Here is a 27,371-nt window from a genome sequence, read left to right as displayed (position 1 = left end):
GCTGCGTTCACCAGCAACTTTGATGTGTGTTGCTTGAAATTCCAGCATCTGCAGATTTCCTCGTGTTTGCGTTTTTAAATAGATCTTGGAGTAGGTTAAAAGCGTGGCACGACATAGCGGGCTGAAAGGCCTGTGTTGTACTGTACTGTGTTCTATGTTTTAACCATTCAGCTCTGGAACTAACTAGTCACTACAGTTAGACAACTGTACACTGTGACTACTTTGCATTAAAATGGACAATCGTTTTGCTCTAATTGTGTTGTTTCTGTAAAAGTTGTGTATAAATTATTTTTAATATATGTTTTTCTTCTGAATGCTGCCCAGCTGATGATCTGTGCCTGCGATGCTGTGGCAAATGCGTTTCTCACGGGGCACACGCGTACCTGTGCGGACGACAATAAACTTGACTTTGACTTTGAAACTGAATATTTAAGGTCAAAGACATTTAAATGGAATTGGGTAAACATTAAGAGGGAAAATAACTTTTCAGGTGCAGTAAAGAGAGGGGGAGGAGCAAATGAAAGCGGAGGTGTGTTAGTTAGGAATATAGAACATAGAACAGCTTAGTACAGGCTCTTCGACCCATGATGTTGTGCCAACTTTTTAACCTACCCTAAGATAAATCTAATCCTTCCCTCCTACATAGCCCTCCATTTTTCTATTCTCTATATGTTTCTTAAATAGAAGAGGATAATTAGGGACGGCAATTCAAAGGAAAAGGGGCTGGGAATGGGAGCTGGAGAAACAAAAGGTCATAGTGTTAGAGAAAAGTTAGGCCATTCAGCCTGTTCAGTCTATGCTGACTCAGCTGAAGAATAATCCAGTTGGTTTGTCTCGCCCATCCTCTTATAGCCCTGCAAATCATTCTTTACAGATACCTATCCAGCTCCCTTCTGGTGTGACTGACTCGCCCTCTACATCTCCACGTTCCTCCATCCAGCCGCCCAGTCCTGCTTCTCTGGCATCATGGGTAGTATCACTGGAGAAGGATTGAGATCAATGTATCAGATGCAATCTTGTTGTAGCCACCAGCATGTATCTACCAGTTGGTAACTTGTAGTTTTCTGCTTTCTGTTTGGACCTGTGCCTAGAGGAGAGTGACTGCGGCTTCAATGTCATTGGACATCTGACAGGAGATACCTTGCTGGGCTGGATTCCCACATCAGTTCCCACCAGGACCATAGTCCTTCCATTCCATATTACGGACCGAAGCTCAGCTGGCTGATGAGCTTCAGTTCTGCTCGATCCAGACGAGTTTTGTCTGCTCCTGCAAGATGCTCTCCTTCATGGCTTTGGCCAGCTCATTGACGTTGCCCCAGGTGTTGGGCTCCACTGTGGCTGAGAGGCAGGGCACAGACTCCAGGTGTTTCTGCTCAATCCGGTAGAGTTTCAGGAATTCCTCGTCACTGCTGCAGGACTTGGGAACCAGTTTCCTGCAGTGAGAGATGAAAGAAGGTTTCAAATGCTCTCTGCAACATCTAGTTCTCTCAACAAACATCTAACCTTCTGCCAACAGTCTCCCCTCTCCACCAACATTCCATCACCTTCTAACAACAGTCTGTCTACTTCCTCCACAAAATCTACCTACATCTGCCACCAATTTAGCCCTTTCCAAACCATTTACATCCTCTCCAACCAGCTACTCCCTTCCCAAAGGTCTACCCCTTCTGTCAAGACTCCACCACTCTTTGCCAATTCTGTCCCTCTCTAACGTCCATCCAACACCATTCCTCCCAAAGTATTCTCATCTGCTACCTTCCAAGCTGACTGACAAGAGGTGGAGGCAGGGAGAGGGGTGAAATGGAAGTACCCAGGTGAGGCTGAGCTCAGCTCAGGATGGTGGGACAATGTCAAGTGTCAAGTGTCAACCTCATTGTCCTGAGTTCCAGGGATGGGCGGATGAGTAGCTGGACTGGTGGGTTTACAGCTTCTTGTCAAAACCCAGTCATGTCAGCCACTTAAGTAGGTAACACACTATTCCACTATCCTGAGAAGTAAAGCTCTGCTCCGGATCTTGAGGGCACCACAGAAGTGTAGCGGTTAGCATGACGCTATTACGGCTCGGGGCATCGGAGTTCAGGGTTCAATCCCGGCGGCGTCTGTAAGGAGTCTCTGTACGCCCTCCCCGTGAAATGCGTGGATTTTCCTGGGGTGCTCTGGTTTCTTCCCACGGTCTAAAGCCACATTGGTTAGTAGGTCAATTGATCATTGGTCCTGTGATTAGGTTAGGGATAAATCAGGGGTTGTCGGAGGTTGCTATGTGGTTTGGCTCATTGGGTTGGAAAGGCTCATTCTGCACTGCATCTCTAAATAAAATAAAATTAGAATAAAGAAAATCCATCGTGACAGCTGGATACTTAGAGTCGTATAGCCACACCACAGGGAAACATACCCTTCAGCTCATCTAATGTGTCAATTGTCAAACAACAAATTCAATAACAATCCACAAAACCATAAGATGTAGGAGCAGAATTAGGCCATTTGGCCCATCGAGTCTGCTCTGCCATTTTGTCATGGATGATCCATACCCCTCTCAGCTCTGATATCCTGCCTTCTCCTCTTATCCCTTCATGCCCTGACTGATCAAGAATCTATCAACCTCTGCACAGCCACCTTTGGCACCAAATTCCACAGATTCACCACTCTCTGGCTAAAGAAATTCCTCTTTATATCTCCATTCTAAATGAGCATCCCTATATTCTGAGGCTGTGCCCTTTGGTGTTAGACTCCCCCATGGGAAATATCATCTCCACGTTTACTCTATCGAGGCCTTTCAACATACGATAGATTTTAATGAATCCCATTGTTTTCACCCCACGTTCCCTTCAAGCTCCCAGAGATTCTTCCCCAAGGGTCTATTTACAGCAGCCTCTGAACTAACCAGCTGATCTTTGGGATGTGGGAGGAAACAGGAAAAACACACATGGTCACAAGGAGAATGTGCAAACTCCACACAGCCATCGCCCAAAGCCGTGACTGAACCTGGGTCTCTGGAGTGGTGAGTTTGTGATTGAACCTGGGTCTCTGGAGAGGTGAGTTTGTGGTTAAACCCGGGTCTCTGGAGAGGTGAGTTTGTGATTGAACCTGGGTCTCTGGAGAGGTGAGTTTGTGACTGAACCTGGGTCTCTGGAGAGGTGAGTTTGTGATTGAACCTGGGTCTCTGGAGAGGTGACTTTGTGACTGAACCTGGGTCTCTGGAGAGGTGAGTTTGTGATTGAACCTGGGTCTCTGGAGAGATGAATGTTGTGATTGAACCTGGGTCTCTGGAGAGGTGAGTTTGTGACTGAACCTGGGTCTCTGGAGAGGTGAGTTTGTGGTTGAACCTGGATCTCTGGAGTGGTGAGTTTGTGATTGAACCTGGGTCTCTGGAGTGGTGAGGTTGTGATTGAACCCGGGTCTGTGGAGAGGTGAAGGTTGTGATTGAACCTGGGTCTCTGGAGAGGTGAGTTTGTGACTGAACCTGGGTCTGTGGAGAGGTGAGTTTGTGATTGAACTTGGGTCTGTGGAGTGGTGAGTTTGTGATTGAACCTGGGTCTGTGGAGAGGTGAAGGTTGTGATTGAACCTGGGTCTGTGGAGAGGTGAAGGTTGTGATTCTATCAGCGGCGCCACTGTAACAGCCAGAATTTAAGCTTCTTCAGTCCTTGACCCGAAATGTCACTCCATTTCCTTCCATAGATGCTGCCTGACCCACTGAGGTGTATTTTAATTAAGAAATACAATACGGTAACAGGCCCCTACTGGCTCCGTGCCGCCCATCTACACCCATGTGACCAATTAACACGGGCGGCACTGTGATGTAGCAATTAGCATAACGTTACTGCAGCAACAGTGACCCAAGTTCAATTCCCGCTGCTGCCTGTAAGGAGTTTGTACGTTCTCCCTGTGAGCCCGTGAGTTTCCTCCGCGTGCTCCGCTTTCCTCCCACAGTCCAAAGACGTCCTGGCTAGTCGGTTAATTATTTTTATTTAGAGACACAGCACGGTAACAGCCCCTTTCTAGCTCAGTGAGCCACACGACCAGCGACCCTCCCAATTCACCAGCGCCGTAACGGCGTTACGCACGACCAGCGACCCTCCCAATTCACCAGCGCCGTAACGGCGTTACGCACGGCCAGCAACCCTCCCAATTCACCAGCACTGTAACGGCGTTACACAGGACCAACGATCCTCCCAATTCACCAGCACCGTAACTGCGTTACACACGACCAGCGACCCTCCCAATTCACCAGCACTGTAATGGCGTTACTCTCGGCACTATGCGATCGCACCGCCCAAATTGAGTTCCTCCATGTTTTGTGTATTGTTCACATGGAAATATATTGAAGTCTCAAAGCCATTAACAGCATGATAAAGTCATGTTATCAGTTGGAATTCAGGGATGGGCACCTGATAAGACCAGGGTACATTCTGGGCACCTGCCCTGCTGTAAGAGACCAGGACCCGAACACGAAGTGTACTCAACCACTAAATGATCAGGAGGGGCATTGCACCTCACCCGCCCAACACAGCCTGCAGTATCCCATCCCTTCCCACTCCCCTCCGTTGGTACAACCTCAGCAGTCCACTACTCAGCTGCTCAAGCCTGTCCCGCTATCCAATGTCATCACGCCGTAGTCGGTTACCTCAGTTTCTTAATGTTTTTTGAAGTCACTTTGATGTGAATGATGATGGTATAGATATCCTTGCCGATTAAGTCCTTCACAGTGTGCACTCCCAAAGGAAGCAAGCCATGTTTGTTCTGAAAAGGAGAATGTTGGTGATTAAGATTTAGAGGAATAGCACCCCCACCCCCCCACCATCGAGCATGTTTATAAGGAGCACTGCCACAAAAAAGCAGCCCCATTCATCAAAGATCCACCTTCCAGGCCGTGCTCTCTTCTCTCTGCTGCCATCAAGGAGGAGGTACAGGAGTCTTGGGCCCCACACTACCTGGATCAGGAACAGTGATTACCCCTCAACCATCAGGGTCCTGAACCGGAGTGGATGACTTCACTCACCTCAACACTGAACTGATTCCACAACCTATAAACTCACTTTCAAATACTCTACAACTTGTGTTCTCAGTGTGATTAATTGATTATTGTTTTTTTTTGTGTGTTTGCACCGTTTGTCTTCTTTCGCAGATTGGCTGTTTGTCAGTCTTTGTGTGTAGTCCTTCATCGATTCTATTGCATTTCTTTGTTCTGCTGTGAATGCCCGCAAAGAAATGAATCTCAGGGTGGTATATGGCAACACACACATACTTTGATAATACAATTATTTTGAACTTTGATGTTTAGTAGGTAATCCAAATGGCTGAGGGGAGGATGTGAGGTTTCACAGCCCAAGGGCAGCACACACAAAATGCTGGAGGAACACTACTGGTCAGGCTGATAGAGAAGAGTAAAGAGTCAACATTTTGGGCTGTGGCACTTCAACAGGACTGAAAAGGACAGGGGAAGAAGCCAGAGAAAGAGGTGACACAGGAAGGGGGACAAGTTAGCAGTTGAAAGGTGAAGCCAGGTGAGGGGGAAGGTGGTTGGGTGGGCGAGTGGGGGAGAACTGAGAAACTGGCAGGTGATCGGTGGAAAAGTTAAAGGGCTGAAGAAGAAGGAATTTGATAAGAATGGACCGTGGGAGAAAGGGAAGGAGGAGGGTGAGCGGAGGATGTGATGGGCAGGGGAGAAGGTAAGGGGTAAGAGGGAAGCAAGAATTAGGAAAAAGATGGGGAGGAGGGAGAACTTACCAAAAGTTGGAGAAATCAATACTCATGCTTTCACCTCCCACTTTAAACTATGGCCCTTTAGTTTTGGACTCCCCTACCTGGATAATCTTCACAATTCATGTTTAAAACCACAAATTCATGCCATAAGACCAAACGGTGCAGAGATCGACACAGAGCCACCGGTATCAGCCTGGCATCAGTGACTCAACTCTTCTGGGCAAATCATACCTTAGCTATGACATCTCTGATGGCTTCCAGCGTGATGCTTTCATATTTGTCCTGATTCAGGATCCTTTGGAAGGAGAACCGCGTTTTGGTCTTCAGTTCCTCTTCAGTAAGAACCTCTAGAAAGGAAAGCCATAAAGATTCTATTCAGTGGAGAGAAGAAGCTGCCAACACCACCTTTTACAGTAAACGCTGGTGTCAAGTTTTACTCTGCCAGAAGCTCCTTTGTTCAAGTCACCATTCCCATCCTCCTCGAGAGAAGCTGAGACTCTAATGATAACTGAGGAATTGGCACACCGTTGTCACCATCCTCTAGCTGGGGTTCCAGCTGCTCCTGTGTGGCTCGACTTGGAAGTATTGTGGTGGAGTTCTCAGGCCCTTTGACCCAAGATGTCTGTGTTGACCCTTCACACTGATCCCATCTACAAGCGCCTGGTCTATTGCAAGTCACACAGAGTGCTGGAGAAACTCAGCAGGTCAGGCAGCATCTATGGAAATGAATACCCAGTCGATGTCTGGGCCTGAGACCCTCCTTCAGGACTGGAAAGGAAGAGTTAGCAGCGCGGGGAGGGGAAGGAGTACAAGGTGGCAGGTGATAGGTGAGACTGGGTGAGGGGGAAGGGGGATGATATTGAGAAGCTGGGAGGTGAAGGGTTGAAGACGGAGGAATCTGATAGGAGAGGCCATTGGACCAGGGGAGAAAAGTAAGGAAGCTGACTTTCTTTGCCTTGGCAATTCAAGTGCTCATCTAGGTCATTTTTAAATGTTGTGAGAGTCCCAGCCTCCATCGCTTACTCACGTTGTATATTCCAGGCTGCAAGAGATGTAGTATCCAGGAAATCTTCAAGAAGTAATACCTCATGAACCCATGAACACTACCTCACTACTTTTTTATTTCTATTTTTGCATTATTTATTTAATTGAACTATTATTTATATATTTCCTGTAACTAACATTTTTCTCTATTATTATGCATTGCATTGCACTGCTGGTAACAAATTCCACAGCACGTGCCGGTGATATTAAACCTGATTCTGATTCTGATGGTGCCGGAAGCTGCTCCCTATAGTTTCTCTCATTATTTTTATAATCACTACCTCGTTACGGTCTTACACTTTATTGTTTACCAGCACTGCGCTTTATCCGTAGCTAGCCAAAGATTCAGCACAGGAACAGGCCTTTTGGCTCAACTGGCCAATGCTGACCAAGATGTCCCATCCAAGCTAATTCTATTTGCCAGAGTTTAGCCCATAACCTTTTAAACCTTTCAAATCATGTACCTTTCTTTTAAAAGTTGCTAGTATACCGTTCCCAGCCACTTCCTCTGGCAGCTCATTCCTCAACAAAACCACTTTTTATACCACTCTTCTAAGCTTCAGTGAGTACAGGCCCAGTGCCATCAAACTCCCCTCAGGCATTAACCCTTCCATGCCCGGGATCATTCTGATGATCCTCCCTTGGACCCCTCCGAGGCCAGCACAATCGCCAAATATTAGCAGTAAACGTACACGCAGAAACTGGTAATGGAATTAAGTAAAGTCAGGGCTGTTTTATGAAAAGGGAAATCATGATTAACAAACCTACTGATGTTTTTGAGGTTCTAACTGGTACAATACTGAAGTGGAAACAGATGAGGTAGTCTAGCTGGATATTTTAAGAGACCAATAAAGTCCCACAGAAGGTTTAAGATTGAAGCTTATTTCTCACATGTACATCGAAACATACAGTGAAATGCATCATTTGCGTCAACAACCAACAGGCCAAGGGTGTGCTGGAGGCAGCCTGTAAGCTTGGCTACCTATTCGGGCGCCAACATAGCACAAGAGACGATTGTGCAAAATTTTAAAAATATGTATTTGACAGGACTGCACAGTTTCCACCCAGCTAACAGAAGTCACCTGACACTCATTTCTAGCTCATCGCCTGCAGCCTATTTAAACCCAGCTCTCATCCACAATCTTTGTACACCCACTGAACCGGCCATTCTTAACCAGTTACTCCTGGCCTTCAGTTACCTTGTTGCCTTGTCGTGTTCAGTAACCCTCCTCTCTTGTTTTGTGGCCCCCCCCCATGGCTCGTTATTTTGGAGTTTATTATGAAACCTATCGCTCACCACTAAATCATCTCCACTGCTTTGCGTGCAGGTCAAGGCTCCGCTACATTTCCTGAGAGTATTATTGTTAAAGAACAAGTATTACCAGCGTCTAGTGTGTTGGTTAGGATCCCACTACTTGGCAAAGTGTGACCCAGGATCCAGGAGACAGAAAACATACCGCTGGAAGAACTCCGAGGGTCAAAGCTACCGGGGGAGGAGTAACACAGATGAAAGTGCACTATTTAGCAGGCATTTGGATGGGAAAGGCACGGAAGGTTATGGTCCTAATGTGGGTAAATGGTATTAACATCAGAGTCAGCATGGACGGGAGAACCGAAGGGCCGGTTTCTGTGACGGACAATTCGATTTATGAACCCATCACTAGAGCCAGAGTGGGTGACTGGTCTCCTTGTGTGTCATTCCTGAGTGAGGAGGATTATCAGGGTCTCTCTTCCATTAGAGATTTTTATCAGGAGTGCTGAGTACGCAGGGCCCTTAGCTTTGTCAGTGATCCCTCCCTTCCATACAACAATCTCTGACCCCCTGTCGTCAGGCAGAAGGTACCATAGCACCAGGACAAGAACTATTAGGATGGGAAACAGCTTCTTCTCTCAGGTCGTAGGACCATCTGGGTCTCATCATGTGTGAGGCACCAGGAGTGTTACACTTTTACTTTTTGACTTGTGTCTTATGTGTTCCTTATTATGTGTTAATTTATTTGTGGGAGTATTCATTTATGTGTTCTTAAGGCTGTTATACCTGGGGGTGGTAGTGGGGATAAGCTCCCACTACCTATTAAATGCTCCCAATGGTGTGCATCTCAAATAGGGTCTGACAACCAAGCCCAGCTCCTGGCCTTCACGTGTGGCTTAGCTACTAAGCCCGGTGGACCAGTTTCTTCTGACAGGAGAAGGGGCAAAAGTGAGTTACTGGTTCTTAAAACCAGTCTCTTTGGGCAGATGGGGCTTGTCAGCTGTGGTTGGCAGCCTATCTAGGGCAAAGAAAACTCTGATCTCAAACCTCTGCTGCCTTGCAGCTAAACCCACTCATTGGGAGGACTTTGGGAGTAAATCCCGAGGAAAAATCTGGAGCAGGAGTCCCTAAGGCAGTCCTACATTGAGCTCAACACTGACTAGCAACCCCAGCAATGCTGCTGGTATCGAATTGCCTTGCCGTTCCTTTGGGTTAATCAGACAAATGGAGAGTGGGACCCTTCTACCTGAACAACAGCTTGCTCTCCATATCGTACAGCACTGGCTTGTGTATCTAGACAGGCAGGACCAACATCCATTGCCGACCCTGCCAACAGATGCCTCACTCACTCACTTTAGGAGTTACGTGTGAGTTATATGTGGGAGTTATGTGTGTGAGTTATGTGTGTGAGTTATATGTGTGAGTTATGTGTGTGAGTTATATGTGTGAGTTATTTGTGTGAGTTATGTGTGTGAGTTACGTGTGTGAGTTATATGTGTGAGTTATGTGTGTGAGTTATGTGTGTGAGTTATATGTGTGAGTTATATGTACTGTATTGTTCACCTTGGTCCAGAGGAACATTGTCTCATTTTGTGGTATACATGTGTACAGCTGAAAGGCAATAAACTTGAACTTCAAATTGAACTTGACATTCCTACCTGGCTGCACAATGTCAAACTCTGAGGCGGCCGGTAACTGGAGGATGCGTTGGATCAGGGGCTTGGCTAAAACTGTCGGCATGATCAGCACCGGTCTCTTCTGATGCACACTGATGGGCTGAACGAGGCTGTAAGGTGTAACCTTCTTATTCTTAGCTGCAATTCAAGAAGGCATCACAGCTTTAATACAATTCTTGGTCTCGCTCACTCCCCAAAACCCTTTCTCTGGCAGGCTGGAGACCCATTCCCTACATTAGAGTTGAGTTTAACTAGAGTCAGAGTCATAGAACACTACGGCACAGAAACAGGCTCTTTGGCCCATCTTGTCTGTGCTGAACTATTAATCTGTTGAGCCCCATTGACCTGCCTTCCAGAGCCTTCCAATCCGTGTACCTATCCATATTTCCCTTAAGTGTTGAAATCGAACTGGCTGTCAGCCTGTTCCACACTCTCACCACTCTGTGTGTGAAGAAACACCCCCCCTTCATGTTCCCCTTAAATATTTCACCTTCCATCCTTAACCCCTGACTTCTGGTTCTAGTTTCACCTAACCTCAGTGGAAAAAGCCTGTTTGCATTTATCACTCATAATTTTGTATATCTCTTATCAAATCTCCCCTCACTCTCCTCCGCTCCGGAGAATGAAGTCTGAACTTTTCTCCATAACTCAGGCCCTCAAGTCCTGGCAACATCCTTGCAAACTGGACTCATCTGTGGTCAGACATGAACCACAGCCAGGATACAGCAACAGAGTTTAACTTAACCCCGTGCGGCCCTTCCTTTGATTAGTAAACAAAGGCACCGGTTTGACAGATGGGTGACTCGATAATGCAGCGGTTGGTGTGACACGGCAATCTCGACTGGCGATCAACTCCTGCCGCTGTCTGGAAGCGGTTTGTACGAGCTCCCTGTGACAGCGTGGGCTTCCTCCAGGCTTTCCATTTACTTCCCACATCCCACAGACGAGTGGGCTGGGCACGTCACGTTGGCGCTGGAACTCGATGCCATTTGTGACCTGCGGCCGGCACAATCCTCGGGCCGTGTCGGTCATCGATGCAGGTGACGCATTTCACTGTATGTTCCGAAGTTTCAACGCCCAAGTGACAAACAAAGCTAATCTTTAGATCTTTTAACCTTTAAAGTACACGATGTTCCTTTTACTGTTAACAAGGTAATACAGTCTAGACTTCTTCCGCCTCAGATCATGGAGGGTTTGAGTCGAGTGGGGATCTGCTCAAACAATGAAAGGGTGTATCATCCCAGAGTGGGAATGGTGCACCAGTTTATTGAAATTGTATTAACACTACTGAATGTACTGTGCTAATGTCTGTCGAATGTAAAGATATCTATATAAAACGTGGGATGCCCAGGGAGGGGCTTGTTGTGCCCTTTCTGGGGCAGCTCACTCACTTTTGGTCCTCACCGGACACTCAGCCCTCACCTGCGGCTCCAAGTAGCCGTCTGCGTGTGTCAGCACCCCTTCGACAGACAGCCTGAACCGGGCGAGTGTAGCCGGCGGCCTTGTACCCCGGTGAGATCGGGACTTGCCCGTCCCAGCATGCGAAGTGCAGCGCTGGTGCACCGGGCAGCACGGTAGCGTAGTGGTCAGCACAACGCTTTACGGTGCGGGCGACCCGGGTTCAATTCCCGACACTGCCTGTAAGGAGCTAGTACGCTCTCCCCATGGCTGGTGGGTTTCCTCCCACAGTCCAAAGACCTGCTGGTCGGTGGGCTAATTGTCCCATGCACTAAATGGGACGGTGGGCTTCTGTGCGGTGCGGTGCGGCTCGAAGGACCGGGAGGGTTTGCTCGATGCCATATCTCAATCAATGAACAAACAAATCTACAGTGAGATCCAAATGGTCAGGAGGGCGGCACTGCAACGCTCCGAGGAGAGCGAAGGACATGACAAGGCCCAGAAGATGTCACGGTCCTCCACCACAACCAGGGAAGACCCCGGTTTGTGACGCTTGCTCGCATCAATGGACCCGGACTTCTGAGGTCGAGAGAGGGGAACTGCCCCAGTGCGCCGACTTTTCCACTTTAAAAACTCTCCCGCACAGGTCTCCTGTCATCGCTATAACTGCGCCAGCGATCAGCGGCTGGGGTTCAGTTGCCGCCGCTGTCCTACTCTTCCCCGCACACCCCCTCCCCCCGTGACCGCGTGGTTCTCCTTCTTCAAAAAGAAGTCAGAACGGGAAATGCAGCACCTGCTCTTTTAGGAAGTGATATCACATTTCTGGAGAATTGCATTCAAGTCAGGTCACCCCATAACAGGAAGGAAGTGAAGTCTTTGGAGAAGGTTCAGAAGAAATTTACCAGCATGGTTTCTGGATTGGAGAGTATGTATTATAAGGAGGGATTGAGCAAACTTGGGCTGTCTCCTTTGGGGTTTTGGAGGCTGAGCGGAGACCCAATGGAGTTTTAAAAAAAAGTATGGGAGGCCTAGACAGAGTAGAAAGCCAGTATATTTTCCCCGTGGGTCGAACCACCTATCACTTATGTAGGCAGGGCATAGGAGAGACAAACCTAATGAGGAGAAATGGAAATAGTGTCGTTGGGCAAGAGGGCCAGCATGAACATGATGGGCTGCAAGGCTTGTTGTGTGTAGTATAATTCCAGGACTCTACGACTCTAATCTTTGTAATTTAATTTACCATGACAGAGACTAGGAATCCGAAGTCACAGTTAAATTTCAAAATAATCCAACTAGAAATGCAATATTGCCGTTGGGAATTAGCTGACTGAATAGCTGTGGAACCAGATTCTTCTGGAACTTACGAAGGGGAACTGACTGCGTACGTGACTGGGCCAGTGATGTAAATGGGTACTTAGACCCCAGCACAATACTTGAGGAACTTAAAACGTTTATTAAATAAACCACTGGAAATATAGACACAAGAAATTATGTAGATGCTGAAAATCCAGAGCAACACAGACACAGACACACACACTCACACTCACACACAAACACACACACACTCACACACAAACATACACACACAGAAACACAGACACAGACACACAGTGATGGAGGAACTCAGCAGATCAGGCAGCATTTATGAAAATGAATAAACAGTTGTTCTGGGTCAGGACCCTTCTTCAGGACTGGAAAGGAAGGAGGACGATGTCAGAATAAAAAGGTAGGGGAGGGGGAAGGGAGCAGGTGACAGGTGAAGCCAGGTGAGTGGGAAAGGTAAAGGGCTGGAGAAGAAGGAATCTGATAGGAGAGGTGAGTAGACCGTGGGAGAATGGAAAGGTGGAGGGAATCATAAGAAAGAGGCTATTTGGCCCATCTGGTCTATTCCACCATTCCCATAACCTTTGACACATTTGCTAATCAAGAACCTATCAACCTCTGCTTTAAATATACCCAATTGCTCGGCCTCTGCAGTCGTCTGTGGCAATGAATTCCACAGATCCACCATCCTCTGGCTCAAGAATTTCCTCCTCGCCCCCGTTCAAAAGGGTTGTCCTTCTATTCTGAGGCTATGGCTCTGGTCCATGATTCCCCCACTACAGAAAACATAGTCTCCATGTCCACTCTATCCAGGCCTTTCGATATTTAACAGGTTTTAATGAGATCCTCCGTCATTCTTCTAAAAAAACTGAATATTGCCTAAGAAAGGGTTAAAACGGACGTGAATTCCAGTACGAGCCCATGAGAGTCCAGAAGCAGATGCCCAAAGATCAAACCCAGTGAGGTTTGGAGGGCAAAGCTGAAGGCTGAAGAACCCAGGATGCAGTCTGACGGAGACACGAGGGTCCCGAGGAACCCCGAGGGCCCAGGTCACTGGGATTGGAGGCCCATGCGCATCTGGATGTCAAGGGCGTAGATTTAAGACGTGAGGGGAAAGATTTAAAAGAGACCCAAGGGGCAATTCCTTTAGGTCGAGGGTGGTGTGTATTTGGAACAAGTTTCAGAGGAAGTGGTTGAAGCAGGGGGCAATAACAACATTCAGAAGACAGCTGGACAGGTACGTGGATAGGAAAGGGTGAGAGGGAAATGAGGCAAACACTGGCAAATGGGACCAAGTCAGGTGGGCATCTCCGTTGCCTGGAAAAACTGACTGGAGGGTCTCTTTCTGTGACTCTGATTCCAGAGCTTAGCCAGTGGAATAAGCTTAGGAAGCAGAACTTGTTTAATGGGCAGTTTAGTCTCTTTCTGTTTCTGCATTCTGGTGGTCTTCTCTCCCCCTCCCCCCTTGTCACCTTCCCATCCTCTCCCTTCAGTCCTCCACCTCCTCCCCGTCCTCCCCTATCAGATTCCTTCTTTTCCACTTCCAAATCTCACCTCCCAGCTTCTCTCATCATCCCCCACCTCCCCCTCACATGATCTCACCTATCATCTTCCAGCTTATATGCCTCCCCCATCACCCACCCCCACCCCACCTTCTTATTGTGGCTTCTGCCCCTTCCCCTTCCAGTCCCGATAAAGGCTCTCGTCCCAAAATGCCTATTCCCCCTCCACAGATGCTGCCTGGCCTGCTGAATTGCTCCAGCGTATTTGTGTGTGTTGCTCTAGACTTCCAACATCTACAGAATCTCTCACATCGTGTGACTTGGCCTCTTTATAAGCAACTTTTAGGTAACTAAAGGCCTTCAGCACTGAGCAAAACAAAGAGGGATTTTTATCTTGAGAACCTTTTGAACAGGAACCCCCTGTTTGGGATGGTTTAACTGTTTCCTTCATTGGAAGTTGCTTCCATAATCTCCAGACTCCGACTCACCTTCAAGGGAGAAGCTGTAGGAAGGACTACAGGTGCTGGAAGGGTTCCCAGAAATCCGCGCTGCCACAATCCTCACTCGGTCTCCACCCAGCATCTTCAGATTATTGTGATTCTTCATGAAACACAAATAGACAGAAGCTGAAAAAAAAATCTTGTAACTGCCACGCCAATGCAGCAGACTTGGACTCAAGTTCTTATCTAGCTTGTGTTTTCCCCAGACATTGCGGCAACAACACTCTGGCCAGACATGGTCCTGTGGTCCACAACAGCCAAGCTGGCGTATGTTATGGAATTGACAGTACCATGGGAAGATGGTGTCGAAGAAGCTTATGAGAAGAAAAAGACCAAGTACTCTGAACTGGCAACTGAAGCTGCCCAGAATGGCTGGAAGACCAAGATTTTCCCTGCAGAAGAGGGATGCAGGGGATTCGTTGCTACATCTACAACCAGTCTATTAAAGAAGATGGGGGTGAGGGGTCACTCCCTCCAACAAACAATCAAGTCCTTGTCAAATGCAGCAGAAGAAAGCAGCAATTGGATTTGGATTAAAAGGAAAGACAACAACTGGGCTGCAAGATGAGGGCAGGAGGGTATAGAACTGAGGGGGGTGTATCTGGGACGCCAGGTAGCCCTGCTGAGCCCTCTGGAGATGTTGTGAGCTTATCAATGAAAAGTCAAAGAAGGAGGGTGCCCACCTGATGACCCTGATGACGTACCTACTCTCGCTCCTTGTCACCTCTCCAAACCCACTGCCAACATCGAGAGTGCCAACTTACCATAGGGATTGAAACACCAGGTCCTAGTAGCTGTACTACCTGGTACCGGGGAGAGAGCGCCATTTGACTGCATGTCAGTGTGTCTCCCAGAGAGGTGGTCAACAACAGCCCAGCAAAGATGCCACTAAGTGAGGTCTTAGAGTTACCATAATTTATCAAAATATTGTGGTGGGGGGACTGTTTTAGATAGCATTTTTTCCAGCTGCACAGTGGTAGGAGATTGAGACTCTAGAACTGGGTGGGAGGGTGGGAAGATGCTTTAAAACCCCAGTGATGATATCCTTAGATAGAGTACAACATACAGACCATTCGGCCCACAATGTTGTGCTGACTATGTTTATTTTTATTTATTTAGAGATACAGCACAGAGTAGCCCCTTCCGGTCCTTTGAGCCACGCCACCCAGCAAACCCCGATTTAACCCTAAATTAATCACGGGACAATTTACAATGACCAATTAACCTATTAACCGGCATTGTCTTTGGCCGGTGGGAGGAAACAAGGGCACCTGGAGAAAAACTGCACATTCCATGCCGAGAACGTAGGGACTCTTTACAGAGGACGTCAGAACTGAACTCTGAACTCCAAAGCAGGGTGCCATCCGTTGCCCGTTCGGTGATGATGAGATCATTGCCGGGGCCAGCTGCTTGGCTGAAAAGTTGACTTTTCAAGTTAAAGGGGGAGTTTCAGTTTGAGGCCCTTTCGAACAAGAGCCATCTATTCTGAAGCTCTGGTGATAGTGGACTGGGACCCACTGGGTGACAGGGACAGAAAGTCTGACCACATGTAAATACCTACAAGGCTTCAGCATCCTTAAGGTGCTTGGCAGGGCAGAGACCATCAATATTATTTAGTACAACAGATCTATTTCAGTTGCCTTCAGTCTCTTCTTATGGAGGTACCTTGTGTTTATGCTCTTCCCAACATAATTCTGGATCAACTGGAGAGCTGGGATGCTCTTTCCTACACAGACCACTCATTCCATTGAATCAGAATCAGGTTTAATATCACCGGCATATGTCATGAAATCTGTGGTCTTTGCAGCAGCAGTGCAATGCAATACCAAATAACTGAGAAAAGCTGTGGATGATAATGAGCATGTATGTAAAATATTTAAAAATGTAGTGCAAAAATAGAAATAAAGAAGCAGTGAGGTAGTGTTCATGGTTTCAATGTCCATTCAGAAACCAGATGTCAGAGGGGAAGAAGCTGTTCCTGAATCGTTGAGTGTGTGACTTCAGACTCCTGTACCTCCTTCCTGATGGTGGCAATGAGAACAAAGCATAACCTCAACGTCTTCTTTGCTCCCTTATTGCACTGCTTACTTAATTTAACTTTCAAATCTATTTTTCTTGTGCTTTATAGTTTTTATTGTGTATTGCCATGTACTGCTTCTGCAAAACAACAAACTTCATGATATATTAAACCGGATACTGGTTGGTCGATTAGCTGAAAGCATCATGGGCCTGTGGGCTGTATTGATCTATGTCCTGTGTGCAAGCCCCCATTTGACCTGAGGCCTAGCCACACAATTCATGCACCTCAGCCACAATTTTCTGACAAAATACCTTTTTTGCTCTTCCGTTCTTCTGGAAATTTCCAATCAGTGCGTGAATTTTTACCATGAGTAGCTGATGAGCTCTGAAACAAATAGATTTATTTATTTACTTACTTATTTAGAAATACAGTGTGGAATAGGCCGTTTCGGCCAAATGAGCTGTGTCACCGGCAACCCCCGAGTTAACCCTGGCCTAATAATGGGACAATTTTACAATGAACAATTAACCTACCAATGGGTACATCTTTAGACAGTGGGAGGAAACTGGAACACCCAGAGTACAAATAAAGACATCCGTTAGTCTTGCGAAACCATGGATCTGCGCCTGGAAAGTCTACATTCTCCAGGGCGCAGGCCTGGGCAAGGTTGTATGGAAGACCGGCAGTTGCCCATGCTGCAAGTCACCCCTCTCCACGACACCGATGTTGTCCAAGGGAAGGGCATTAGGACCCATACAGCTTGGCACCAGTGTCGTCGCAGAGCAATGTGTGATTAAGTGCCTTGCTCAAGGACACAACACGTTGCCTCGGGTGGGGCTCGAACTCATGACCTTCAGATCGCTAGTCCAATGCCTTAACCACTTGGCCACGTGCCCAGAGTATACTGCCCACCATTTCTTTCTGTCCACCCTTCACTACATCTCCTCCACACTCCTCTATGGGCTCTGACTAGACTTCTTGCATTCCTTCCATCCTACCGTGCTGCATTTTGTATCCACAATGTTGCCTCCTCTACACTGGGCAAACCACTTTGCAGAGCAACTGCGATCAGTCACCAAGGAGGATCCCGAGCACCCCATTGCCCGCCACTGTAATTCTCAATCCCATTCCGACCTATCTCTCCGCAGCCTCCTCCACAGCCGTAGAGGGGACTGGAAACTGGAGAACTAATACCTTGCAACACACATCAAAGTTGCTGGTGAACGCAGCAGGCCAGGCAGCATCTCTAGGAAGAGGTACAGTTGATGTTTTGGGCCGAGACCCTTCGTCAGGACTAACTGAAGGAAGAGTTAGTAAGAGATTTGAAAGTGGGAGGGGGAGGGGGAGATCCAAAATGATAAGAGAAGACAGGAGGGGGAGGGATGGAGCCAAGAGCTGGACAGGTGATTGGCAAAAGGGATATGAGAGGATCATGGGACAGGAGGCCCAGGGAGAAGGAAAAGGGGGAGGATGGGCAAGGGGTATAGTCAGAGGGACAGAGGGAGAAAAAGGAGAGAGAGAGAAAGAATGTGTGTATATAAATAAATAACGGATGGGGTACGAGGGGGAGGTGGGACATTAGCGGAAGTTAGAGAAGTCAATGTTCATGCCATCAGGTTGGAGGCTACCCAGACGGAATATAAGGAATATAACCAATACTTTGTGCAGCACGCAAAGACACTGGAGGAACTTGGCGGGTCAGGCTGCAGTTATGGAGGGAAATGGCCAGATAATGTTTTAGGCCAAGAACCTTCATCAGTACGAGAAAGTAATATAATATCCTATCATGCAATTAATACTGGTACTTTCCAAATTCAGGTAACTGTTCTCTGATTTTGTCCTTTTTCATTTTCACGAAAATGATTCTGGGATTGAAAGGCTTATCATATGAAGAGCGTTTGACGGCTCTGGGCCTGTACTCACTGGAATTCAGAAGAATGAGGGGGTGAGCTCATTGACACCTATTGAATGTTGAAGAGCCTCGTTAGAGTGGATGTGGAGAGGCTGTTTTCTTTGGTGAGTGAGTCTAAGACCAGAGGACGCAGCCTCAGAATAGAGGGGCATCTCTTTTTAGAACGGAGATGAGGAGGAATTTCTTTAGCCAGGGAGTGGTGAATCAGTGGAATTTGTTGCCACAGGCAACTGTGGAGGCCAGGTCATTGGGTATATTTAAGGCAGCGGTTGATAGATTCTTGATTAGTCAGGGAATCAAGAGATATGGGGAGAAAGCAGAAGATTGGGGCTGAGAGGGAAAGTGAATCAGCCATGATGGAATAGCAGAGCAGACTCAATGGGCCTAATGGCCTAATTCTGCTCCTATATCTTGTGGTCTTATTTCACCCTATTTCTGACACCTGTCTTCTGAAGGTCAGTACCTATGCTCCTTATATCCTGACCTGTTATAACCTGTCATCCTTGGCCATATACCTCACTCCTCCCCGCGGCACCACCCCCCCAAACCCACCTCTCATTCTGAGGAAGGGCCTTTGACCCGATACTTGACTGAATTCTCCTTCCACAGATACTGACTGCCTGAGTTCTCCCAGCATTTCCGATTTCAGTCTCTGTGATTTACCTGTCCTCTGTTTGGTCAAGTCATGTGGGTGTCTAAGTAGCCAGGGTATCAAAGGTTATGGTGAGAAGGCGGGGGAGTGGGACTAAATGGGAGAATGGATCAGCTCATGACAAAATGGCGGAGCAGACTCGATGGGCCGAATGGCCAACTTCAGCTCCTTTGTCTTATGGTCTTATGGGCTGACTTACTGCCCACTTCACTTGGTGCTACATAGGGCAGAAATAAGGTCCTCCACCTCTGTAAGTCCTTTGCCATTCAGGCATAGAAGGATTCTTCATTGCTGTTTCCATAATAACCGTTTTTTCACCAGTAAGTGTTGTTTGGCCTGAGCTGAACCCCTGAACCCAGAGGACTGGAGGACCACTCTTAGTCTGGCCACTGCCCTTTGACCTGCTTGGCATGGGTGACCCCAATAAGAGCCAAAGCACAAAGCAATATAGCTCTCTGGGTCACTGAGGCCTGCAAGCCTCCAAACCACGACAAGGTTGTGGTCCTCTTGAGCTGAGCCAGCATTTAGTAATCCATCCCTAATTACCCTTGAGGTGTTACGTCAGTGCAATGGCGTGCCGGTCAGCAGAACACTATTACAGTGCAAGTGAACCAGATTCAATTCTGCTGCCCTCTGCAAGGAGTTTGTACATTTTCCCCGTGACCATGTGGTTTTCCTCTCTAGTTTCCTCCCACATTCCAACAATGTTTAGATTAGTAGGTGCTGTCACAGGAAAGTAGAATCCTGTCGATTAATCTTTTCAACCATTTTGTGGTACAGGATTTATGTGGAGTTATCTCCTGACCTGTTATAACCTGTCCTCCTTGGCCACACACCTCACTCCTCCCCACCCCACCCCCCGACCCACCTCTCATTCTGAGCAGAGGCCTCTGACCCGATACGTTGACTCCACTTACTCCACTTTTGTTTCTGGAGAAACCAACCTACGATTATTAGGAGAAGTTGCAGTAGTTTCTGATCCCTCCACAACAACAAAAAAACAATACTCCTTTGAATAAAATACCTGCAGGTCATAGACACTGACGTGGTGTTGCTGATAAGTTTTGGAAGTCTCCCACACCACTGTACCTGTTATAGCTGGGAATGGTTCCTTGCTCTAGGTCCTGCATAGTGACTGGGTCCACGCGAGCACAGAGCCACTCGCTGCCTGAATGGCACTCGGTGTCCAACACGTGCAAAATCTCATCACACTTCACCTGCAAGGAGCAGCTGTCCACCTGTCCCAGAATATTGAGGTTCACTCGGATGTAGAAGGAGTCTTCATTCAGTCGCTCGTCGTCCTGCAACACCCTGTGGAGCATCCTGTAGGCTGGACATCCACAAATTATTACTGGTGTGGAGGAAGGAGCTTTTGGCACAGAGCAGATAGTGACTGAGGAGGGTGAATTGGCCACCAGCCCGTTGACACACGTGTGCACTGTTCATACAACATTGTCCATATACAGTGTTGCTGAGCAGAGAGATCCAGGGATTTGAGTTCATAGCTCCTTCAAAGTGGCTGCACAAGTCAGTAAGGTGGTTAAGAGGCTTGCAGAATGCTTGCTTCATTAGTCAAAACATTGAGTTCAAAAGTCACCAGGTTATGCTGCAACTTTATAGACTCTGGCTAGGCCACATCTGGAGTATTGCGTACAGTTCTGATCGCCCCACTGTAGGAAGGATGTTGAGGCTTTGGAGAGGGTGCAGAAGAGGTTTACCAGGACGCTGCCTGGTTTAGAGGGCATGTGCTATCATGAGAGGCTGGATAAACTTGGGTTGTTTTCTCTGGAGCAGCGGAGGCTGAGGGGAGATCTGATAGAGGTTTATAAGATCACAAGATCACAAGGCAAAGGAGCAGAAGTAGGCCATTCGGCCCATCGAGTCTGCTCTGCCACTCCACCATGAGCTAAACTATTCTCCCATCTTGTTCCAACTTCCGGCTTTTTCCCGATATCCCTTGATACCCTGACTAAGTAGATACCTATCAATCTCCTCCTTGAACATCCTCAATGATCGGGCCTCCACAGTTGTATGTGGCAACGAATTCCATAAATCCATGACCCACTGGCTAAAAAAATTTCTCCTCATCTCTGTTTTAAATGGGTACCCTCTAATTCTAAGACTGTGGCCTCTTGTCCTGGACTCGCCCACCAAGGGAAGCAGCCTTTCCACATCTACTCTGTCCAATCCTTTCAACATTTGAAATGTTTCTACGAGATCCCCTCTCATTCTTCTATACTCTAATGAATACAGTCCAAGAGCCGACAAACGCTCCTCATATGTTAGCCCCTGCATTCCAGGAATCATCCTCGTAAATCTTCTCTGAACTCTCTCCAACATCAGAACCTCCCTTCTAAGATAGGGGGCCCAAAACTGCACGCAGTATTCCAAATGAGGTCTCACCAGTGCCCAATAGAGCCTCATCAACTCTTCTTTACTCTTATACACTATTCCTCTTGAAATGAGGAATTGTGAGAGGCATAGCTAGAGCAGACAGGGAGTATCTGTTTCCCAGGGTTGAAATATCTAATACCATTAAGGGCATACATTGAAGGTGAAAGGGATTAGGTTCAAAAGGGATGTGAGGGGTAAGTTTTTACTCAGAGAGGTGGATGCCTGGAATGTGCTGCCTGGTGTGGTGGTAGAGGCAAATACATTAGAGGCTTTTAGGAGATGTTTAGAGAGGCACATGGATGGAGGGATATGGACAGTGTGTAGGGAGGAGAGAATAGTGTTTGGGATTGTTTGATTTACTGTTTAAGCTGGTTTGATACAACATTGAGGGCCAAAGGGCTGGTTCCTGTGCTGCACTCTTCTATGTTCTACATACACATGTCCAAGCAACAGCAAGCAGACATGTTTGGCCAGGGCATTGCATTCAGAATTTGGGATGCTAAGTTGGAATTGTACAGGACGTGGCTGAGTTCATATCTGGAATATTGTGAATATTGGGGCATTTGGTCACCCCTGTTGTAAGAGGGATGCCACTAAGCTGGAAAGAGTAGAGAGACAATTTACAAAGTTGTTGCCAGAACTGATGGGAGTGACTTAAGGAGTGGGCTGAGCAGGTTGGAATTTTGTCCATTGGAGTATAGAAGAATGAGGGATGATCTCACAGAGGTGTGAGGAGCATTGGCTGATGAATGGACACTGTCCTGTTCAGCGAATCAAGAACCAGAGGGCACAAGTTTAAGGTGAGAGGAGAGAGTGGAGGTGGAGAAATTTAACCAGAGGGTGGTCAGTATCAGAATCAGAATCAGGTTTAATATCATTGGCATACGGTGTGGAATTTGTTGTCCTTGCAGCAGTAGTCCAATGCAATACATAATGGTAAAGAAAAAAATGTGAAATCCGACCTTTCCGAATCTTTTTTTTAAACTTAAACTATAAAATTATATGATTAGAGGAGCGGAGTTGACGAGATTACTGAACGTGTCTGAAACAAGATATTGGTCTAGCCCTGTTTCGTTCTCTTTTTTTGTTTTTTTTTCTCGTTTTCTTTTGGGGATTTTTTTTTGTTTATATATGTTTTTTCTTTTTATTTCTTTTTTTTATGAGTTTGGAAGTCTTTTATATCTATGTTACTTAAAATCCGTTTTGTATATGCTGATTAAGATTATTCCAATCTCTTTGTACCATCTTTGTTATTGAGTTTATGATTTTGAAAATAAAAAGATTTAAAAAGAAAGAAAGAATGTGAATTATAATATATCTAGTTAAATTAGATAAGTATTGCAAAAATAAAAATAAAATCCGGGTTGTAGTGTTCATGGGTTCAATGACTATTCAGAAATCAAATGGCAGAGGCGAAGGAGCTGTTCCTGAAACATTGAGACTTCAGACCTCTGTATCTCCTTCCTGAAGGTAGCAATGAGAAGAGGGAATGGGTGATGGGGTCCTTAATAATGGACACCGCTGCTTTGAGGCATCGCTCCTTGAAAATATCCTAGATACTACAGAGGCTAGTGCCCGTGATGGAGCTGACGAAGTTTATAACTCTCTACAGCCTATTTCGATCCTGCGCAGTAGCCCCTCTCCATACCAGATGGCGATACAGCCAGTTAGAATTGGCATGTGGAATAAGCTGCCAGAGGAAGTGTTTGAGGCAAAAACACGATTAATATTCAAAAGGGACTTGGACAGGTACATGGATAGGAAAGGTATCGAGGGAAATGGTCCAAATATGGGTAAATTGGGCTATCTTGAATAGGAATTTTGGTTGGTGTGGATCAGTGGGGATGAAGACCCCGTTTCAACACTACGTGACCCTGAGTTGAAGACTAAGCCACATGGGACCATAAAGACAATAGGCTGGTCAGAGGTAGCTTTCGATAACCATCTGTTTTCAGGTGATGCACCTTGTGACAAAACAGTATTTGGAGAGGATTTATGTACCAAAGGCACAGTTGCCAAAGGCGAGAGGATCAACCAAAGATGGCTTCCAGGAGGAAACTATGGGCACGTTCCTGACCCACTTACCATTGGTTGGCTGGAACTGAAGGGGATCTGGCAAAGCACAATGGTGCACGGCCCAGAAGGTTCCCTGTCCGGCACAGTTTGGCAGCATGGTCCCCTGCTCGTTTTCCTTGTCCAGCTGAGGAAACGTTCAAACACAGGATGAGTCCAAAAATTCACCCACTTAACTCTGTGATCTGAGCCCAGCTACGCCTAATGGGATACATCCTCTTGGCCCATTGGGTACCGTTGATCTCTGTTATACCTTGATCCATGTTACCCTCCCCTTACCTTCCCCAGGTTACACCACTCACCCAGATGGCTGGGACAACCTGCAGCAGCCATTTATTTACCTATTTCATTTCAGAGATACAGTATGGAGTTGGCCCTTCCAGACCTTCGAGCCGCACTGCCCGGCAATCCCCAGCAACCCCCGATTTAGCCCTAAACTAAGCACAGGACAATAAATCTACTAACCGGCACGTCCTTCGACTGCAGGAGGAAACCGGAGCACCCGGAGCAAACCCACGCATTCCACGGAGAGGACAGACTCCTTACAGAGGATGCTGGATTGATCTCCGACGTCCCGAGCTGTAACAGTGTCGCGCTAACCACCATCCGGCACAACATTGTCCTGTCCTCTTTTATGTTCTATATTTTGTTCCAACATTTTCAGTGTCTTATGTCCCGGGAAACCAACGAACAGGTTTAAACTCAGAATCTGTGTGTTGGGTGGCATAGTGGCAGGTAATGTGGCACGGTACCCTGGCAGTTAGCTTAACACTTTATACAGCGCCAGGGATCATAATAATTCCCACCGTTGTTTGTAAGGAGTTTGTATGTTTTCCCATGACTGTATGAATTTCCTGCGGGTCCTCCGGATTTCTCCACAATACAAAGACATACAGGTTAGGGTAGTAAACTTTGGGCATGCCGTGTTGGTGCCAATTGTACGGTGACACTGGCAGGCTGCCCCAGCACATCCTCGGACCGTGCTGGTTGTTGATGCAAACGCTTTTCGATACTTTGATGCCCATGTGATAAAGTGAATCTTTCTCCTTTGCAATGGTGAGACATGCCCACAGATATTGTGGGTTGAAAGTGTGCTGTGAGGTGGATGATTGGGCAATGCCAGAGCTGTTATTGGTGGATGATTGGGCAGTGCCAGTCCTGTTACTGGTGGATGATTGGGCAGTGCCAGTCCTGTTATTGGTGGTGATTGGGCAGTGCCAGTCCTTTTGTTGGTGGATGCGTAGGTATTCTTGTGAAAACTAAAGCTAATCATTATCGTTATCGTCATCATTACTTGGGAGTCACTGGCAACACCAGAGTTTATTGTTCAGCACTAACGAGTAGAGGCTGGAGGATAGTTGACCAATATAGGGATAGATGGGCAGTGAGACCCTGGCACTGTTGAATTCGACTATTTAATTCTTAGATTCGACTGTTTAATTGTTATTTTCTTTGCAGTTTTACAATTCATTATCTGCTTGTATTTTAAGTAGTTCTTATATGTTTAACAGTTTTAATGTGCCTCTGGTGGCTGTACAAAGTATAATTCTGGAGAACTCTGGAAACTCTTTGTCCTGATCACTTGAATAAGTGTTTTCTCATTGGCCCCTTATGTAAGAAAGGATGTGCTGACATTGGAGAGGGTTCAAAGGAGGTTCATGAAAATGATTTTGGGATTGAAAGTCTTGTCAGATAAGGAGCACTTGATGGCTTCTTGCTGAAGTTTAGAAGAATGAGGGGGATCTCATTGAAACCTATTGAATGTTGAAAGGCCTTGATAAAGTGGATGTGGAGAGGATATTTACTATAGTAGGGGCGTCTAGGACCAGAGGACACAGCCTTGGAATAGAGGGACATCCATTTAGAGAGGTGATGAGGAGGAATTTCTTTAGCCAGAGAGTAGTTAATCAGTGGAATTTGTTTCCACAAGCAGCTGTGTCTTTGGGTATATTCAAAACATAGGCTGATAGATTCTTGATTGGTCAGGGCATGAAGGGATACGGGGAGAAGGCAGGAGATTGGGGCTGAGAGGGAACTGGGTCAGCCATGACGAAATGGCAGAGCAGATCTGATGGGCCGAATAGCCTCATTCTGCTCCTGTATCTTATGGTCTTAACTTGCTGCTGCAGTATTTAAATAATACCTTTCTAATTGGTTAATGCTTATTTATAAATTTGAATGAAATTTTCCTTATCTGTGTGGTATGTATAGGTGCAATTTTAATCTCAACTTTCCCTTCACAGTTAACACTCTAGCACTTTCAGTTCCCTTTTTCTATCAATGCTTAATAAAACGATCATGAATCAATACGTTTTGCACTTCCTTCTCAACTTCTAAAAGAACCTTTTTGAAACATCAGAAACCTAAAAGTCTGACTCACCCCCAGTAGTTTGTAGCCCTGCTCTGGCTCCAAGCCTTGATGCTCGGGGTTGTCCAAGATGGAGGCCGCATCACCCCTGACGACAGTGAGTTCACTGAGGATGCGTTCATGCTCGTGCTTGACGTTGCTGAGGTCCGGCAAAGACAACGACAGAAAATGTGCCCTGCACCAAGAACAAAACCTGTAAGCAGTAATGGGTGGAGGGGTAATGGGGAGGGCTAGAGGGTGAGGGGTAATGGATGGAGGGGTAGAGGGTGAGGGGTAATGGGTGGAGGGGTAGAGGGTGAGGGGTAATGGGTGGAGGGGTAGAGGGTGAGGGATAATGGGTGGAGAGGTAGAGGGTGAGGGGTAATGGGTGGAGGGGTTGGAGGGTGACGGGTAATGGGTGGAGGGGTAAAGGGTGGAGGGGTTGGAGGGCGAGGGTAATGGGTGGGTAGAGGGTGAGGGGTAGAGGGTGAGGGGTAAAGGGTGGAGGAGTTGGAGGGTGAGGGGTAGAGGGTGAGGGGTTGGAGGGTGAGATAAATGGGTGGAGGGGTAATGGGGAGGGGTAGAGGGTGAGGGCTAATGGGTGAAGGGGTTAGAGGGTGAGGGGTAATGGGTGGAGGGGTTGGAGGGTGAGAAGTAATGGGTGCAGGGGTAGAGGGTGAGGGGTAATGGGTGGAGGGGTAGACGGTGAGGGGTAATGGCTGGAGGGGTTGGAGGGTGAGGGGTAAAGGGTGGAGGGGTTGGAGGGTGGGGGGTAATGGGTGAGGGGTTGGAAGGTGAGGGGTAGAGGGTGAGGGGTAATGGGTGGAGGGGTTGGAGGGTGAGGGGTAATGGGTGGAGGGGTAGAGGATGAGGGATAAAGGGTGGAGGGGTTGGAGGGTGAGGGGTAATGGGTGAGGGGTTGCAGGGTGAGGGGTAATGGGTGGAGGGGTAGAGGGTGAGGGGTAATGGGTGGAGGGGTAAAGGGTGGAGGAGTAAAGGGTGGAGGGGTGATGGGTGGAGGGGTTGGAGAGTGAGGGGTATTGGGTGGAGGGGTAGAGGGTGAGGGTAATGGGTGGAGGGGTAGAGGGTGAGGGGTAATGGGTGGAGGGGTTGGAGAGTGAGAGGTATTGGATGGAGGGGTTGGAGGGCGAGGGGTGACAGTGACAGGTAAAGGGGTTGGAGGATGAAGGGCCTTTGACAAGGTCCCGCATGGGAGGTTAGTTCGGAAAATTCAGTCCCTAGGTATACATGGAGAGGTGGTAAATTGGATTAGACATTGGCTCAATGGAAGAAGCCAGAGAGTGGTGGTAGAGAATTGCTTCTCCGAGTGGAGGCCTGTGACTAGTGGTGTGCCACAGGGATCAGTGCTGGGTCCATTGTTATTTGTCATCTATATCAATGATCTGGATGATAATGTGGTAAATTGGATCAGCAAATTTGCTGATGATACAAAGACTGGAGGTGTAGTAGACAGTGAGGAAGGTTTTCAGAGCCTGCGGAGGGACTTGGACCAGCTGAAAAAATGGGCTGAAAAATGGCAGATGGAGTTTAATACAGACAAGTATGAGGTATTGCAC

General features: G+C 47.3%; 1 protein-coding gene across 2 annotated transcripts in view; it reads right to left on the bottom strand.

Moving 5' to 3' along the window:
• LOC134354135 (caspase recruitment domain-containing protein 11-like) overlaps positions 1-27,371 on the bottom strand; it is a 79,160-nt gene continuing 51,789 nt past the window's right edge. For both annotated transcript variants that reach the window (XM_063062936.1, XM_063062937.1), the window contains 9 exons: positions 25,828-25,990; positions 23,460-23,574; positions 20,070-20,310; positions 16,728-16,800; positions 14,385-14,496; positions 9,656-9,811; positions 5,933-6,048; positions 4,623-4,738; positions 1-1,433 (listed from right to left, as the gene is read on the bottom strand). In XM_063062936.1, coding sequence (XP_062919006.1) covers positions 1,232-1,433; positions 4,623-4,738; positions 5,933-6,048; positions 9,656-9,811; positions 14,385-14,496; positions 16,728-16,800; positions 20,070-20,310; positions 23,460-23,574; positions 25,828-25,990 — 1,294 coding nt within the window. In that variant the 3' untranslated portion in view covers positions 1-1,231. The remainder of the gene's footprint in view (positions 1,434-4,622; positions 4,739-5,932; positions 6,049-9,655; positions 9,812-14,384; positions 14,497-16,727; positions 16,801-20,069; positions 20,311-23,459; positions 23,575-25,827; positions 25,991-27,371) is intronic.

This window comes from Mobula hypostoma, chromosome 11 (assembly GCF_963921235.1).
Source record: "Mobula hypostoma chromosome 11, sMobHyp1.1, whole genome shotgun sequence".
NCBI classification, from domain to species: domain Eukaryota; kingdom Metazoa; phylum Chordata; class Chondrichthyes; order Myliobatiformes; family Myliobatidae; genus Mobula; species Mobula hypostoma.
This window is presented reverse-complemented; position numbering and strand designations above follow the sequence as displayed.